General features: G+C 42.0%; 1 protein-coding gene across 2 annotated transcripts in view; it reads right to left on the bottom strand.

Annotated features, from left to right (window-relative positions):
• LRRC9 (leucine rich repeat containing 9) overlaps positions 1–17,881 on the bottom strand; it is a 469,353-nt gene that overhangs the window by 187,619 nt on the left and 263,853 nt on the right. For both annotated transcript variants that reach the window (XM_030213856.1, XM_030213854.1), the window contains one exon: positions 10,503–10,622. In XM_030213856.1, the coding sequence (XP_030069716.1) occupies positions 10,503–10,622 (120 nt within the window). The remainder of the gene's footprint in view (positions 1–10,502; positions 10,623–17,881) is intronic.

The following is a 17,881-nucleotide window of genomic DNA, read 5'->3' as shown; positions in this document are numbered from 1 at the left end:
TATGAAGGACAAAGATAAACACAAGGGCTTTCTAATGGCAGAAAAATCTTTGACTATGGTAAATAATAATTCAAATGAAAGTACTTGGATTTTAGATTCAGGGAGCACATGCCATTTAACCAATTGTAAAGATTTCTTTCAGGAAATGTGTCCAGAGGAAGGTATTCTTAAAACTGCAAACGCAGGGACTGCTAAGATCCAAGCAAAAGGTATCGGATTCTTAAAATGCAAAGTGTCTAATGAAGTTAAAGAAATTCCTGTAAGTGATGTCTTGTATATTCCCCAAGCAGTTTGTAATATGCTTAGTGTATCTACATTAGATAAGAAGGGATTTGTGATTCATTTTGAAAACAGTAAGTGCACAATCTCTAAAAATGATGAAGTGTATGCTGAAGCTTTTATGCATAATGATGTTTATAAACTGAGCATTTCAGGTGAAGCCTCACATATGGCGCAAGTAAGGAAGAATGATGGTAAATGTAGTCCGGAAATCTGGCACCGCCGCCTGGGACATCGTGATTTTAAGGTGATCCAGGATCTTTACAGTAAGCAACTGGCCACCGGCATTCAGATAAGTGCAGATGCTGGTAAAATGGAGAAATGCATAGACTGTGTTACTCAAAAAGGTGTGAGACCCTCATTTCCTGCATACACAGGAAATAGGAGTAATAAAGTGCTGGACTTAATACACAGTGACTTATGTGGACCGTTTAATATCCCATCATTGGGAAATAACAGATTTGTGCTAATATTCTTGGATGATTTCTCTAGATATTGTGTGGCCTATTTGCTGAAAGAGAAAAGTCAAGTCACAGACATGCTGAAGAAATACGTAGCCATGGTAAGCAATAAATTTGAAAGAAAACCAAAGGTTCTTCAGACCGACAATGGTGGTGAGTTCACTTCACAAAGCATGCGCACATTTCTAGAACAGGAAGGCATTCAACATATCACAACAGTAGCTTATACACCAGAGCAAAATTCTGTTGCAGAGAGAAAATTTAGGTCACTTGTGGAAATGACCAGATGTATGCTGTCAGATAGCAATCTCCCTAAAAGACTATGGGGGGAAGCCATTCTCACAGCAGTGTACCTACAAAACAGAATGCCAACTAAAGGCGCTGAGCGCACACCACATGAGACATGGCATGGTAGGAAGCCAAACCTGTCACACATAAGAACATTTGGAAGTACAGCATATGCTCATATACCAAAGCAAAGAAGGCATAAGCTGGATTCCACAACAGAAAGGGGCATTTTAGTTGGCTATGCTCCAGGACACAAAGGATATAGAATTTTGAATCTGAAAACTGGCATTGTTGGCATAAGACATGTTACATATTTTGATGAAAACAAAAGGGTTGATAAAGGCTGGATTATCCCAGATGAGCCTTATCATCCAGAATATGAAACTAGAACCATAATAGACATGCCAGTGTATATAAATGCCATACCAAGGCAGATGTCTGAAAGCAACTCATCTGTATCTAACGAGGAACAGGCAGAGGAAGCAGACACAGAAAGGATCATTGAAGAAGACAGTACAGTTGGAGAAGGGGAATCAATTGGAGAAGGACTCTCAGATTTAGAGGATGCGGAAAGGTCAGACCAACCTGTTGTCAGACGCTCATCCAGGGAAAACAAAGGTGTTCCACCCCCAAGACTGTCTTACCTAACAAAGTCAGCAGAAGCTCAAGAGCCCTTAACATGGGATGAGATTGAGAAAATGCCAGCAGAAGAAGCTGCTGAATGGCATAAAGCTGCACAAGAAGAAATTGATGCATTGGATAAAAATAATACTTGGATTCTTACAAAATTACCTCCTGGCAAGAAAGCTATAGGATGCAAATGGGTATTCAAGTTAAAAAGGAATGCACAAGGAAAAGTGGAAAGGTATAAAGCCAGATTAGTCGCAAAGGGATATCTTCAAAAATATGGAGAAGATTTTGATGAAGTGTTTGCACCTGTAGTGAAACACACGACAATCAGAACACTTCTGAGCATTGCAGTCTCAAAAGGCATGCAAGTCAAACACATTGATGTGAAAACAGCGTTTCTTCATGGAGAAATAACTGAAGACTTGTACATGGAACAGCCAACAGGTTTCATAAATACAAAACAAAGACAGCTAGTGTGTAAATTAAACAAAGGTCTTTATGGATTAAAGCAAAGTGCAAAATGTTGGAATGATAAATTGCATGAAATATTGACAAATTTAGGATTTAAGCAAGGTGAAGCAGATAAATGTTTGTACACTAGGTGCACAAATGGACAATATGCATACATTTTAGCTTTTGTTGATGATCTGCTCATTGCAAGCAAAAGTGAGCAAGAGTACAAGGACATTGTAAAATATTTAAACCTCAATGTTGAGATAAAAGAACTTGGAAATGTGTCATACTATCTTGGTATAGAAATTGAGAAACAAAATGATGGTTCTTATCTTCTAAGCCAGAAGCAGAAAATAAATGAGCTTATTGAAAGTTTAGGTATGCAAGATGCCCAAGTTGTAAGCACTCCCATGATCACTGATTTTCTGAAGGATGAAACAGTAAGAGAACCTTTACCAGATAACATCCAATATAGATCAGCCATAGGTAAGCTTTTATATCTAGCTACCACATACAGGGCTGATATAGCAAATGCAGTAGGAATTTTGAGCAGAAGGGTCAGCTCACCTACCAAATCAGATTGGACTGCAGTTACAAGGATGGTAAGGTATTTAAAGGGTACCATTGATTGTAAATTAAAGATTTCAGCCAATAGTAATCCAAAACTAATATGTTACTGTGATTCAGATTGGGCAGGGGATCATTCTAATTATAAATCCACAAGTGGATATGTGTTTATGTATGGAAATGTACAAATTTCATGGGCCAGTCATAAACAAAGTATTGTGAGTTTGTCTTCTACAGAAGCTGAATACGTGGCCGTATCGGAAGCGTGCAGAGAACTGATGTGGATTGAAAAACTTTTGCTGGATTTTGGAATAGCTGAAAAGAGACCAATCCAGATAATGGAAGATAATCAGAGCTGCATCCGACTGTCACAGAATGACAAGGTTCAGTCACGCACCAAGCACATCGCAACGAAATACCACAACGTGCGAGAGTTGGCAAAAGAAGGGGTCATCAGTCTACACTATTGTCACACCAGTGAGATGACAGCTGACATCATGACCAAACCGTTACCCAGAGAACATTTTGTGAATCTGCGTATAAAGCTTGGACTTTGTATGAATAAATAATTGCATGACAGTTATGCATGAGAAGGGGTTTGTTGGAATGTAATTGTATTTTACATGCATTGACTGTCACCTATTATTTCTCTGTGATTACTCTGTGACCTCTGATGTAAATTACTTAGAGAGGTCACACAGCTATGTAACTTCCTGTGGGGGTTAGACACAGCAGATGCAGCACATGGAGCACATGGAGCTCATGATCTCTCCTAACCTGAGAGGATCTATGGTGGTGTGAGCATCCATTACCATCTAAGCACATGGAAGGAGCTGATAATACAAATGTATAGTAATATGTATATATAAGCCTGTCTGATTATAATCAAACTACAAACTGTGAGTAAACAGATGTTTTGTTACTTCAACTTTAAAGTGACTCAGCAGTGAATCATTCAGGGGTGAATGAGAGAGAGATGAAGAAAGAAATTAACATTTCTAAAGCTGAAGCTGTGTGTACTAAAATCTGCTAATTATTTACTACAAATAATCCAACAGAAGGGACGTCCCAGAGTCAAATTGGACCGAATTGTCCACCACTGCAGGGACTGAAGAAAACTGGTGGGCAGCTGGACTACGTCCTCTAGATCCCCAGCAGCTTGGTACCACTGTGAAGCTAGGGTCCATTGAGCTGATCTCATGTGAAGACGGGCCATGGGAGTCACATGAACTGTGGAGGCCATGTGACCAAGCAATCTCAACATCTGCCGAGCTGTGATCTGCTGAGACGCCCGCACCCAGGAAACAAGGGACAGAAGATTGTCGGCCCTCGCTTCCGGAAGGTAGGCACGAGCTGTCTGAGAATCCAGCAGGGCTCCTATGAATTCGAGTTTTTGAACTGGAACATAGTAACATAGTAGATGACGGCAGAAAAAGACCTGCACGGTCCATCCAGTCTGCCCATCAAGATAAACTCATATGTGCTACTTTTTGTGTATACTGTGAGAAGCAGAGAAGCCACAGAGCCCGGAATGCAGGGGGGAAGAGAGAAAAGCCAGAGTGGAAAAACTACAGATCCCAGAATGCATTGCGGGAGGGGCGGAGGCAGGAGCGTAGAGAACACAGATTTCAGACTGCCTGGAAGAATAGGAGAGAGGAGGACAAACGAGTACCTGAGCTGTAGGAGAGGAAAGGAGAGCGGGCTGATTGGGAGATGGAATCAGCTGAGGAGAGGGTGGAACACCTGAGGGAGGGGGTGGAGAATGAGGGGATGGAATGGGAGGAGTTGGAGGAGGTAGGAGGAGAAGGTGTGGAAGAGGAAATGGAGGTGGGAGAGGAAGTGGCTGGGGAAGAAGAGTGACTTCTAGAGGAGCCCAAAAGTATCAGAGAAGAATAATAGTCAGGAGAGATCCAGCGGGTGGTTGTCAAGAGGTAAAGTGTTGACAAGTGAGGGTGGTGGATCTTTAAAAGCCTGGCTAAGCTGTGCTGGGGAAAAAAGCCTAGCTAAGCTGAACGGTTTTGAGGCCTTGCTGAAGAGGGCGTTGTTCGAAAGCCTGGCTAGCCGAACTGTGTTTGAAGCCTGGCTAGCCGAACTGTGTTTGAAACCTGGCTAGCAGAACTGTGTTTGAAGCCTGGCTAGCAGAACTGTGTTCAAAGCCTGACTAGCTGAACTTTGTTGGAAGGCCGGGCTAGCCGAACTGTGTTTGAAGCCTGGCTAGCAGAACTGGGTTTAAAGCCTAACTAAGTTGAACTGTTTTGAGGCCTTGCTGAAGAGGGCGGGGTGGGAATAGACTGGCAAGCTGAACTGTGTTGCACCGCCTTGCTAGCGGAACTGTGTGGCAGGGAGAGCGAACTGCACGGACGAGTGTGGAGTCGGAAGCAGACAGCACGGATAAGGGAGAGAGACAATTACGCAGCTGAGAGGAGCGGCTGACAATACCCTACCTTGATTTGTACCTGTCCTCTTCAGGGCACAGACCATATGGCTTAATGGTTAGAGCACTGGGCTGCCAACTAGAGAAATCCAGTTCAAATCCTGGCACTTTGGTTCCTTGCGATCTTGGGCAAGTCATTGAACCTTCCGCTGCCTCGGGCACAAAACTTGTGCTGTAAGCCCTCCAAGGACAGAAAAAAATAACTACTGTATCAGTATTTAAATCGCTTTTATAGCTTCAGGCTTATAGGAAGTATAACAAGAAATTACAAATAAATAATGGTTAGCACAATAGGCTGAGAACCAGGGCTCCTTATGAGTTTGGGAAGTCACTTACCTCTTCACAACACTGTACCTGAATGTAACTTGTCTTGAGCTACAACTGAAAAAGGTGCGAGCTTAATACAACATCCCTTCCTCTTCCCTTCATACTACGTCAGCAGATTTTAAGAGTGCAATCTCTAGCATTTTTGTCAAATATTTATGCCACTAGCAGGCTAAAAAGGGAAACAGCTGCAAGTACTATCCATGCTATAGAATCATAGACCAAAAAAGGTGGCTGTGGCTTCACAGCAGAGATCCTGCAGAAGAAAGCAGAGGGATACTTGAATGGTGTTAATTTCAACCTCAAAGGAGGCATCATGCAGAGCTGGATGCACCTTGATGTGGTAGAAGGTGGGACTTTGGATAATTTATCACAAACCCTAGTAGCTCCAGGAGTCAAATAGTCAACTGCATGGACTGTAGAGCTCCTGCCTCGGAGGTGTTCTTCACCAGCCAATCGTCGAGGTAAGGGAACACGTGCACTCCCAGTCTGCGTAGAGACGCCGCTACGACAGCCAGGCATTTTGTGAACACCCTGGGCGCGGAGGCGAGACCAAAGAGTAGCACACAATACTGAAAGTGCCGTGTTCCCAGACGGAACCGAAGATACTGTCTGTGAGCTGGCAGTATCGGCATATGAGTGTAAGCATCCTTTAAGTCCAGAGAGCATAGCCAATCATTTTCTTGAATCATGGGGAGAAGGGTGCCCAGGGAAAGCATCCTGAACTTTTCTCGGACCAGATATTTGTTCAGGGCCCTTAGATCTAGGATGGCACGCATCCCCCCTGTTTTCTTTTCCACAAGGAAGTACCTGGAATAGAATCCCAGCCCTTCTTGCCCCGGTGGCACGGGCTCGATCGCATTGGCGCTGAGAAGGGCGGAGGGTTCCTCTGCAAGTACCTGCTTGTGCTGGAAGCTGAAGGACTGAGCTCATGGTGGGCAATTTGGAGGCTTTGTGACCAAATTGAGGGAGTATCCTAGCCGGACTATTTGAAGAACCCACTGGTAGGAGGTTATGAGAGGCCACCTTTGGTGAAAAATAGTTTAACCTCCCCCCAACCGGCAGATCGTCCGGCACAAACCTTTTCTGGAGATGGGAAGGCAGTAGAATGAGAGGACATGAAATGAGATTGAAGGGGGGCAGACTCAAGAAAAATGTCAGGAAGTATTTTTTCATGGAGAGAGTGGTGGATGCTTGGAATGCCCTCCCGCGGGAGGTGGTGGAGAGGAAAACAGTAACGGAATTCAAACATGCATGGGATAAACAAAGGAATCTTCCTCAGAAGGAAGGGATCCCCAGAAGCTTAGCTGATGGTGGGAGGCAGGGCTGGTGGTTGGGAGGTGGGGATAGTGCTAGGCAGACTTATATGGTCTGTGCCAGAGCCGGTGGTGGGAGGCGGGGATAGTGCTGGGCAGACTTATACGGTCTGTGCCAGAGCCGGTGGTTGGGAGGCGGGGATAGTGCTGGGCAGACTTATACGGTCTGTGCCCTGAAGAACACAGGTACAAATCAAAGTAGGGTATACACAAAAATTAGCACATATGCGTTATCTTGTTGGGCAGACTGGATGGACCGTGCAGGTCTTTTTCTCCCGTCATCTACTATGTTACTATAATTCCCAAACTAGCTACGTGTTCCATTTCTTGAATCTTAACCCCCAGGAATTGTTTCCTAAACTGATCCTCCCACTCATAAAATATTAATTTTCTCCGGATTTAAAATGAATTGATTAATAGTCAGGGTTAAATTCCCCTAACAGCAGCCATCAATTTATTCTGTACTTGGGTTACAGATCCTTCAGTAGGAAGGATCAATTGAATATCACATGCAAAACTAAAGTGTAATACATTTGGGGGACAATATGAACAGTATTTATGCTCTCAAATTGCTCTTTATGAACATTTAATAGGGCTGAGTGCCTAGATTTATACTCAAAATTTCAGTAAGTGGGCAATTCATTATCTGGCCGCCTCCATTTAGGCACCCTGAGGGTGCATTGTAGGAGTCCATTTCGTTTAGGATGGCCTGGAAAGAGCTTCAACAGCAACTTCAGTAGCTGGAACATGGACAATGCCGGGCAGGCTTTAACAATCTGTTTCCTGCAAGACAAGATGGATTCAAATAAGTTGACATGGGCTTTGACGGCAACTCCAGTAGTTGGGATGTAAAGAAAGTATTGGGTAGATCCCAGGAATGCCCCAAAAAAGACCACAATCAAGTATTTTATATCACATTCATTGTTGATTTAATCATGAATTTATAATGAATGTAACTGTTGGGCAGACTGGATGGACCATTCATGTCTTTATCTGCCATATTTTTTATACTGTTTCACGGTAGTTCTGTTATTAGGTTTCAATTTACTGTTTTCAAGTTTACCTCATTTATTGTATTTATGTTTATTCTTGGTTATTTTACTCTTGTTATGCTGTTAACAAAATTGTAAGTTTTATATTAAACTCTACCTGCTGTACACCGCGTTGGGTGAATCTCTTCATAAAGGCAGTTAATAAATCTGAATAATAAATAAAGGATAATGGAAACTAGGTGCTTGGTTTCCTTTATAGAATACTTGTGTAATCTGGTACGAACGAGCTGAACATCTAGGTATCCACTCTTATGCCCACTATATAGATGGCATAAGTACCAGGGACACACATACATGATAGTATTCTGTAAGTTATACACATAAATGACAGTCATGCCTATGTCACAGCCCTTCTCTATCTCCGTGCACAGCCCCCTTGTAAATAAGTGCTATGTAAATTAAGCTAGTATTTTCAGAATAGAGCTTAGGCTGAATTGTTAAGGAAGAAGTGGGGTGTAAAATAGAGAATGTCATAATGTTTCTGTATCGCTTGAGGGTGAGATCAAATATGAGCGTTGCTTGCAATTCTGTTTGCCACATCTCAAAAAAAAAAAAACCACATGAAATTATAAATTTTTGCTTCCTGCCACCATATTTGTAGAATGCTTCCTTCCTCTGTAGCAAGAGAAGTAACCTATTAGGAAAATTGATACAAATTTCTGGCTTTACATGGCAACAACACTAGTTGCACATATTATGTCAGAATATAAATGAAACTGCTAGATTTGCTAGTATTTACACATATAAGAAGGGCAATCAACAGCATCAGATATATAAGAATTTTTTGACACGGGGGGGGGGGGGGGTGAGAGGTTTCGGTCTACATATAACTTTGGGGACACCAACCCTTTTTTCAAATACCTCCCTACTTTTACATAAGCAGACAGGCATTCAAGTAGCTACCGAGATGTCTTATACTGTTAAGCCCTTGGTGTAGAATATATAAAATGAAAACAATGTCCCTGGTAGAATCTTCCTATGTCCTGACATGCCTGAAAAACTTGGTGACCCACCGTTCGATATGAACACGCCATGAGAATTTTTGTCAAAGTGGGGGTTGATTATAGCTCTTGACTAAAATTCTGTTGTTTTATCTTCCAATTGATTGCTGTCCCTCATAGAGATCTGGGTTTATTTCCTCTGTGCTGTACTTAAACCTCTGAGAGGTGCTTAACCTCTACCTTTCATGCTCTCTGATTCTGTTTCTGGCCATTATTGATTTCTCTTTTTCTTTTCCTACTAACCCTCCCACTGTGGGTGTAGCCCACAACGTGCCCATTGGTGTCACTTCACACTTTGGGTACACCTCTCTGCCCCCCCCCCTTACGCCTTTTTATTTCTTGCATAATTTACCCCTTTCTCAACTGCTTTCACTATTTTATTTGTATATTTAATTTATTAGATAATCAATAGGTCGTTGTTACTGCGGGTTATTTGTTAGTATTCCAATGCTTGTCCCTCAAAATATTATTATGACACTTAAAATTGATCCTCTGCAACGCTATTCTTTAATTGTAATTGTATGACACAGTTTGCAGTTTAAGATAAGCATGATGTGGTTTTTATTTTTGAGCTGTATATGTTTAGCCTTGAAGGGGTAATTAAATTGATAATCTACAACGCATTTTTATGGAGGTAGGATTTAGAAACAACGGTGATATAGGTGTTGTATAAGACTAGATTTGCCAGTACAATTTGACACAACCCAGATATCGGTGTTCTACCATACCAGAGTTCTGGGTTTTCTGGTACCCAATTCATTATGCTGCCTCTTGAGAGAGTGATAAATCACTTCCCAGGAGACCACATAAATCTTATAAAGTTTTGCCAAATATGGCATTCCTGGAATAAGTTTCAGCCTGGACTCTCGTGGCCCCGTAAGGGCACCTTTAATACCAAAATTCTGAAAAGGTTATTAGACTTTATTTACACATATACACCCGACTCGACCCGTCATCTCCACTATCAGATTCTCAGTAGATGGGTATCAACTATCACTGATCACATGATCCCAAACACTGTCGATCTGACATCGTTATTGATACCTGGTGAGGTAAATCTTAATCCGCGGCCTAGTAGACGGCCCCCTGCAAGAGCCGATTCACTCATTCCACATAACTCCAATGCTCCTAGAGGTAACAATCAGTACCGGGACTATCGCTCTCAGCCTACTCCCAGCCACCGAACTGAAGTACAGTGCAACCGTTGTTTCCAATTGGGACATTACGCCATGGAATGTCCATGCTGGCACTTTCCTCATAGTCAATACCGTCAATCTCCTTCATTGTATAACTTGTAATCTAAATCCAGTTTGTCATAAGGCTGGTATCTTTTCCTTAGACCTAACGTCTCCCTTAGAGGCAATAACTCCTTGATTACCCCAGTACTAGTGTTATTTAGAGATGGAGTCAGATTAAGGTCACTCTAGCCTTCTTGGGGGGGCTCGGGACCCCTAAATTCTCAACAGTAGCTACCGAGATGTCTTATACTGTTAAGCCCTTGGTGTAGAATATATAAAATGAAAACAATGTCCCTGGTAGAATCTTCCTATGTCCTGACATGCCTGAAAAACTTGGGTGTGGATAGGATGCTGAATGAGAAAGTTATTAGTGGAAGGCAGATACATACAAAGGCACACAGACAGGGTAATTCCAAAAGCCTCCATCTCTTTGGAAAGTAGAATAAGAATGAATCTTACCAAATAAGACACATCCTCTAAACTAGAAAATTCATTAAAGCTGATAATAAGCCTTCGAAGCCCTGTGAACCTGGCTATGTCCTTCAGTTTAGTCAGGCTGTTTCCATGTAAGTTCAGGACCTGCAATAAATATTGTTAAAAACAAAATAAGCAAAACCTAAGTGAATACAGCAATGAGTGATCATTTTAAATTTAAGAAACTAAAAGAACCTTAGGATGTAAAGAACTGGTGTAAATCATCACACATAAATGCCAGAGATATATGCACGCAGCTTATTATATTCTATAAGTTAGACAAATAAGTGTGAGTCCTGCCCATGCTGCACCCAGATCTCAAATACAAATGTGGAACATCCACTTGATGCCCACATTCACTGCACTGTCATCAGGTACTCCTGCCTTTGTGGCATTTCAGCACACCTGTGCCTGCTTTGGGAGTCTTCCTCAAATCTTTGCACAGATCGCCCAATATCTTTCTTCACAACCGAAATGCCACAAAGTAAGAGTGCCTGATGTCGGTGCAATGAATGTGGGTGTAGAGCGGATGTTTCAGATTTAATGTGATGGTGGCTGCCTACTCCTAAAAGATAAGTGCTGGTTTTCAAGATAGCTTGAATCTGAGATATGTCTAAATTTTATAAAATTTGATTTTAAAGACACATTGTTTGTTGAAATTAAAATGTTTTGATATACAAGAAACATTCTTTAAGTAAACCCAGAAGAATAAATGATTGAGGAAAGCACAACCTAAGGTTCGGGCTTGCAATGGGATTATTGCAATTTCTCAACCTGCACTTCCCCAGCTGTAAAGGACTAAAATACAAGCTGATACACGCCACCACCTTCTCTTACATGAGTACGCAGCTGTGGAATGCATTGCCTACAACCCTGAAAGTATTTGACTAAATAACTAGCTTCCGCAAATCTTTGAAGACTCATCTCTTCAACAAGGCCTACTAAGAGAACCCACAGCCTCACAACATTACCTCACCAATATTCCCAATTATTACAACATTACTTCACCAATATTCCCAATTATTACAACATTACCTCACCAATATTCCCAATTATTAAAGTCCACCTTCCATACCATCCGAATAACACCTTCCTTCCTTCCTTCTTTCTTCCTTTACTTAATCTCTGTACAATACTAAGTGTTTTTGTTATCATGAAATGACTATACCATAACAAATTATGTAAGCCACATTGAGCCTGCAAATAGGTGGGAAAATGTGGGATACAAATGCAATAAATAATAATTAAGAGGCCTAATAACCTGTCACAGATGCAAAGTGATTTTCTGATACTCTTCTTGTGGTTTGAAAAGATTGTTTGTGGAAGTGTGTATTCTTACTGCTCAATTTTGTATTTTGGATATTGACATGAGGGTGGTAGTGGCTAATGTCCACCCAGATCTCAGTCATCTGTATGCCCACCTGTTAAATACATGCTATATAAGATTTGGGTGTCCCAAACATTCAAACTTTTTTATATAAAGTAGATATCTTGTGACTGCAAATAGAATAAACAGTATGGTTATTTTATTTGGGGATCATCAAATCTAACCGCAGCACAACTCATATGAACAATTTTGTTCTTTCATTTCAAAGAAAATGCGGTTAAGGTTGCCGCCACACTAAGATAAGTTGGGCTATAAGCATACAGCTCATTTTTATAAAATGGACTATTAAGGAATATAAATATGAATATGAAAAATTAAGAAAAGCAAAGAAAAATTTAGAAAAGGGAGATCTTATGAGGATTCGCACCACAACCATTTTCTTTTAAATGAAAGAACAAAATTGTTCATATGAGTTGTGCTGCGGTTAGATCTGATGATCCCCAAATAAAATAACCATACTGTTTATTCTATTTGCAGTCACAAGATATCTGCTTTATATAAAAAATGTTTGGGACATTGTAATTAGTTATATAATTGTTAGTCCCCACATTGGCTGTTTTGGTGGGCTGCAATTTAAATATAAGATTTGGGTGCATTTATAGAATAGGACTTTAGCAGATTTTCATCATTTATGCACGCATCCAAGATGTGCGCCCAATTAAATTGTGCCAATAATTAAGTGCTAATTGGCAGTAATTGGCACCAATTTGGATTTGGACACACAACTTGCTATGTGCTATTGTAACAATATGTGCCCAATCCCATAGTGCACAACCCAAAAGGGGGCATGGCCATGAGAAGTTCTTGGGTGGGTCATGGGCATTCCTAAAATTTGCACACAGTATTATAGAATACTGGGGATGTGTGCCCAAATTGAACACTGGAAATTATACCTGGTTTCAGCAGGCGTAACTCCTGGTGCCAACATTTGGATGCTAAAATCAGCACTCAATGCTGTTATATATAATGGAAAATTTTTTCAGCACCCAATTTTGGGTGCCATTTACTAAATCTAGCCCATTATGTATATATGCCAATATTCTAGATATTTATATTCACTGCTTAAATGTTAGCACCTTATTCATAGAACTGCCCTTATCTACTCTCATTCTATAACAAGGCGCTCTGCACACTTAAATTATAGAATACCAGCACTTATGCGTGTGAATGTATACATGTGTGCATAAGTGCTGAGTGCTCAGTGCTATTCAATAAATGACATGCACAAACTTGCTTAGTGCTTATATACAAGGGGGCATTCACAGGGGAGGCGCATGGGCAAGATCAACATTTACGCGTAACTTACAGAAAACTGTAAATTGCACACTAAAGTGCCACATTTGGGAGTGTACATTTATGCTTGCTATTGGGGAGCCCAGTTATAGAATTGTCCCATAATGCCTACAGTCCATAGAAGCAGGTACCAACTGAGATGAAAGTCCAAATAAAAAAAAGAAAACTGTCATGCCTCAAATAATTCTCATAATAAATTGTATTTAAATTACAAGCACCTACCTTATCAGTAAATTTTGATATGCTGCATATTTGCTTAACATAGTAAATAGAAATAAAACAAAACAAAACATAGTAAAGAAAATAAGACTCAATACATTTTTTGACTAGCTATCGTTACCTTTGAAAGCTATTCAAAAAATGTATTTAGTCCAATAAAAAAGTTATCATCTTATTTTCTTTTCAATGTCTTGTTTTATTTTTATTTATTACCTTTAAAAGTGGATTAACATGGTACCACATCAATTTGCTTAACATAGAAGCCTTATACACACATTTTAGTCTTTATAATCCAATCATCTAACTTACTAAAGTTCAAAAAAAGATTATGAACTTAGTAACACACTCACAGCACGAGGATCCAAGGCAAATATGGGCGCTAGAGGCCACTAGCGCCCGCATTTACCTGCACCCCCATGGTCATCGGGCTGAAAGCGCCTGAGCGAAGCCAAAACGCAGAGCTCATTTAAAGTAGATTTAAATGAGCTCTACTTATATTCTGCTCCTATAATCAGAGATGAGCGCTCTGATTGTATGGGCCATCGGGTACATTTTTTGTGTGTTGGAGGGCTAGGAGGGGCTGGAGATTCACTGGACTTCCAGCCACTTGTGCCCTTGAGGGGGGGGGGGGGGTTGAGGGTGTAGTGCTTGAGGGGGTTGTTTTGGGAGGTGGGTCCTGGGGTCCATGGACCTCCAGCCCATGTGTTTGACAGGTCCGGGCTGTCAGCAAGTGCAAAGGATTGTGCCTGAGCACATGCTCATGCACAATCCTCCCACACTTTCCCAGGATTATTAATGCTAATAACACGTAAAAATATGCATCGATCATTGGGGAGTTAATTCACCACGATGTTCCAGCGCTATTTTTAGGGCATTGTTTCTGAAAAGCATGGGGCATTGGTCATTTGGGCATGAATTTTTAAGGAACCCAGAGGTACAGCAGTTGCCCTTTAATCAGATTTTTAAAGGAAAATGGTACCTATGCGCTGCAAACTTCCCCTCCCTGCAGGGTATAGCTACCATTGAACAAAACTGGCTAAATGTCCAGGGCCACCCAATGCTAGGGGTTACCTGAAGTTGCACCTTCCCTCCCCCCCCCCCCCCCCCCCACATGTCTAGGTCCAGCATCATGTCAGCTTCCCCCGCCAGTTCTCTACACATTGCAGTGAGTCGCAGCAGAGAAAACACTTAAAGCTGCCTTTCTGGCTGACGAAGCCTTTTCTTTGCCATGTCCCACCTCCAATTTCATGTGGGCAGGAAGCAGCAAGTAAAGTCTCCACCAGCCAGAGAGAGCTTTCAGTGCTCTCTCTGCTGCAACTAGCTGCTTCATAAGGTGAGGGGAGGAGAGGAAGGGAGAGATGCCGAACCCAGGAACATGGAGTGGGTGTATGGAGAAGTGCAGAATTGGCTAGTGGGGTACAGAGAAGGAGAAATGCTGCATGGTGGGGAGGGGTACAAGTAATATATATATATATATATAAGGGGCAGGTGATGGATTGGTAGGTGGGGAGTAGAGAGAAAACACAGTTGGAGCAGGGGAGAGAGGAGAAGAGATGCAGGGCGGGAGAAAGAGATCCCACAGCGGGGGAGGTACAGGAGGAAGAGAAGAGAGAAGCTGGACATAGGGAGGAACAAGGGCACAGAAGAACTGCTGGCCATGGAAAGAACATAGGGACCAGGACATAGAGGTGCAATAGTGGACACAAGGAGAGGGATAAGAAAATACAGAGAACATAAACATAAGAACATAAGTGTTGCCATACTGGGACAGACTGAAGGTCCATCCAGCTCAGTATCCTGTTTCCAACAGTGGCCAATCCAGGTCACAAGTACATAGCAAGAATTCGTTGCCAGAGAATGTGGTAAAGACGGTTAGCTTAGTGGAGTTTAAAAAAGGTTTAGACGGCTTCCTAAAGGAAAAGTCCATTGACCGTTATTAAATGGACCTGGAGAAAATCCACTATTTCTGGGATAAGCAGTATAAAATGTTTTGTACATTTTTGGGATCTTGCCGGGTATTTGTGACCTGGATTGACCACTGTTGGAAACAGGATGCTGGGCTCGATGGACCTTTGGTCTTTCCCAGTATGGCAATACTTATATACTTATGTACAATACATTTTAAGTTGATTATCCTAGAAATAAGCAGTGGATCTTCTCAAGTCCATCTTAATATGGCTTATGCACCTTTCTTTTAGGAAATTATCCAAACCTTTTTTTAAACCCTGCTAAAATAACTACTTTTACCACATTCTCTGACAACAAATTCCAGCGTTTAATTTCACATTGAGTGAAGAAATATTTTCTCTGATTTGTTTTAAATTTACTACTTAGTAGTTTCATTGCGTGCCCCCTAGTCCTAGTATTTTTGGAAAGAGTAAACAAGCGATTCACATTTACTACTACTACTACTATTTAGCATTTCTATAGCGCTACAAGGCATACGCAGCACTGCACAAACATAGAAGACAGTCCCTGCTCAAAGAGCTTACAATCTAATAGACAAAAAATAAATAAAGTAAGCAAATCAAATCAATTAATGTGAACGGGAAGGAAGAGAGGAGGGTAGGTGGAGGCGAGTGGTTAAAAGTGGTTATGAGTCAACTCAGTATTTTATAGACCTCTATCATATCGCCCTTCAGCCATCTCTTCTCCAAGCTGAAGAGTCCCAGCCACTTTAGCATTTCCTCATAAGCAAGTCGTCCCATCCCCTTTATCTTTCTCATCATCCTTCTCTGTACCATTTCTAATGCCATTATATCTTTTTTGAGATGTGGTGACCATAACTGCACATAGTATTTGAGGTGTGGTTGCACCATGGAGCAATACAAATGCATTATAACATTCCCATTTTTATTTTCCATTCCTTTCCTAATAATACCTAACACTCTATTTGCTTTCTTAGCCGCCCACTGCATACTGAGCAGAGGGTTTCAACGTATCATCAATGATGACACTCAGATCCTTTTCCTGGGTATTGACTCCTAATGTAGAACCTTGCATCACGTAACTATGGAATGGGTTCCTCTTTCCTACATGCATCACTTTGCACTTGCTCACATTAAACGTCATCCGCCATTTAGATGCCCAGTCTCCCAATCTCATAAGGCCCTCTTTCAATTTTTCACAATCCTCTTGCGACTTAACAATTTTGAATAACTTTGTGTCATCAGCAAAATGTAATTACCTCACTAGTTCTTCCCATCTCTAGATCATTTATAAATAAGTTAAAAGGCAGCGGTCCCAGCACAGACCCCTGAGGAACTATCTAAACTTCTCCATTGAGAATACTGACCGTTTGACCCTACTCTCTGTTTTCTATCTTTTAACCAGTTTTTAATCTAGAATAGAACACTACCTCCTATTCCACAACTCCTCAATTTACTCTGGAGTTTTTCACGAGGTACTTTGTCAAATGACTTTTGAAAATCCAGATACACATTATCTTTTCTCTCACTCTTTATTCCTTAGTATCAGTCTAGTTACTGGCTTTGACCATCTCCTTTCTCATTCCCTCTCCAGCACTCCTGTTCCCCCCCTCTGTCTCTCCCTTACCCAGTTCCCTAAATTCCTCCCCCATCTTTCACCCGCTTCATTAGTCCCCCATTCCCATACTCTGTATTCAGCCTCTTTGCCTTCATCTATCCTCCACTGCATCTCGTCACCCTATCGGTCCCAGCTTCATCCATGTCTCTCCTTCCTTCCCTTGCCTCCAAGGCCACTCTTCTGTTTGTTACCCTATATCCCATGCCCAATAGCTTCTCTTTCACCATCTTTTTAACCCCTTTCCACCTCAACTTAACCACCTTCAGAGACATCCCCTTCTCCTATACCCCCCACCAGTACCCCAATCCCTTTTCAATGCCTCTTATCCTCTCTCCAGTCTTCCATGTCATTCATATTATGTCTCAACCTTTCCCCACATCATCCCATTTTCTTGCCCTTCTTCTCATATCCGTCATTTCACGTCCTGCTTCTTCCCCTCTCCCACCCCCAGTCCCATCCATCTTCTGCTCCTTCCCCCTGCCCCACCTCTCCCAGTCCGGATTGCGCACACCACCCCTCCCCCCCCATGAGGTTCAGGATCGCGCAAGTACACACACACTCCAAGGACCAAGATCGCTATCCCCTCCTCCTCCTCTGGCGCTGCAGTCTTCAACTTGTCTGGGCTGCCAGCAGCATTAGCGTTGAATACACACTGCCTTAGGTCTGCCCCGGAAGCTTTCTCTTCAACTTCCTGTTCCCACATAGGTGGGACCAAGGGACGCTATAGAGAGAAGGCTTCTGGGACAGTGCGATGGTAGCAAGTATACATCGCTAACGCTGCCAGGAGCCCAGACAAATTGAAGACTGCAGCGCCAAAGGAGGGAGGAAGGGAGGGAGGGGGTAGAGGAATCCAGGATCGTGCAGGGCTTCAGGGAGGAGAAAGGTGGAAGAAGAGAGGGAGTCAGGGGAGATGCTGAGG

This window comes from Microcaecilia unicolor, chromosome 9 (genome assembly GCF_901765095.1).
Source record: "Microcaecilia unicolor chromosome 9, aMicUni1.1, whole genome shotgun sequence".
NCBI lineage: Eukaryota > Metazoa > Chordata > Amphibia > Gymnophiona > Siphonopidae > Microcaecilia > Microcaecilia unicolor.
Note: the sequence above shows the minus strand (reverse complement) of the source record. Positions and strands in the feature narration are given on the sequence as shown.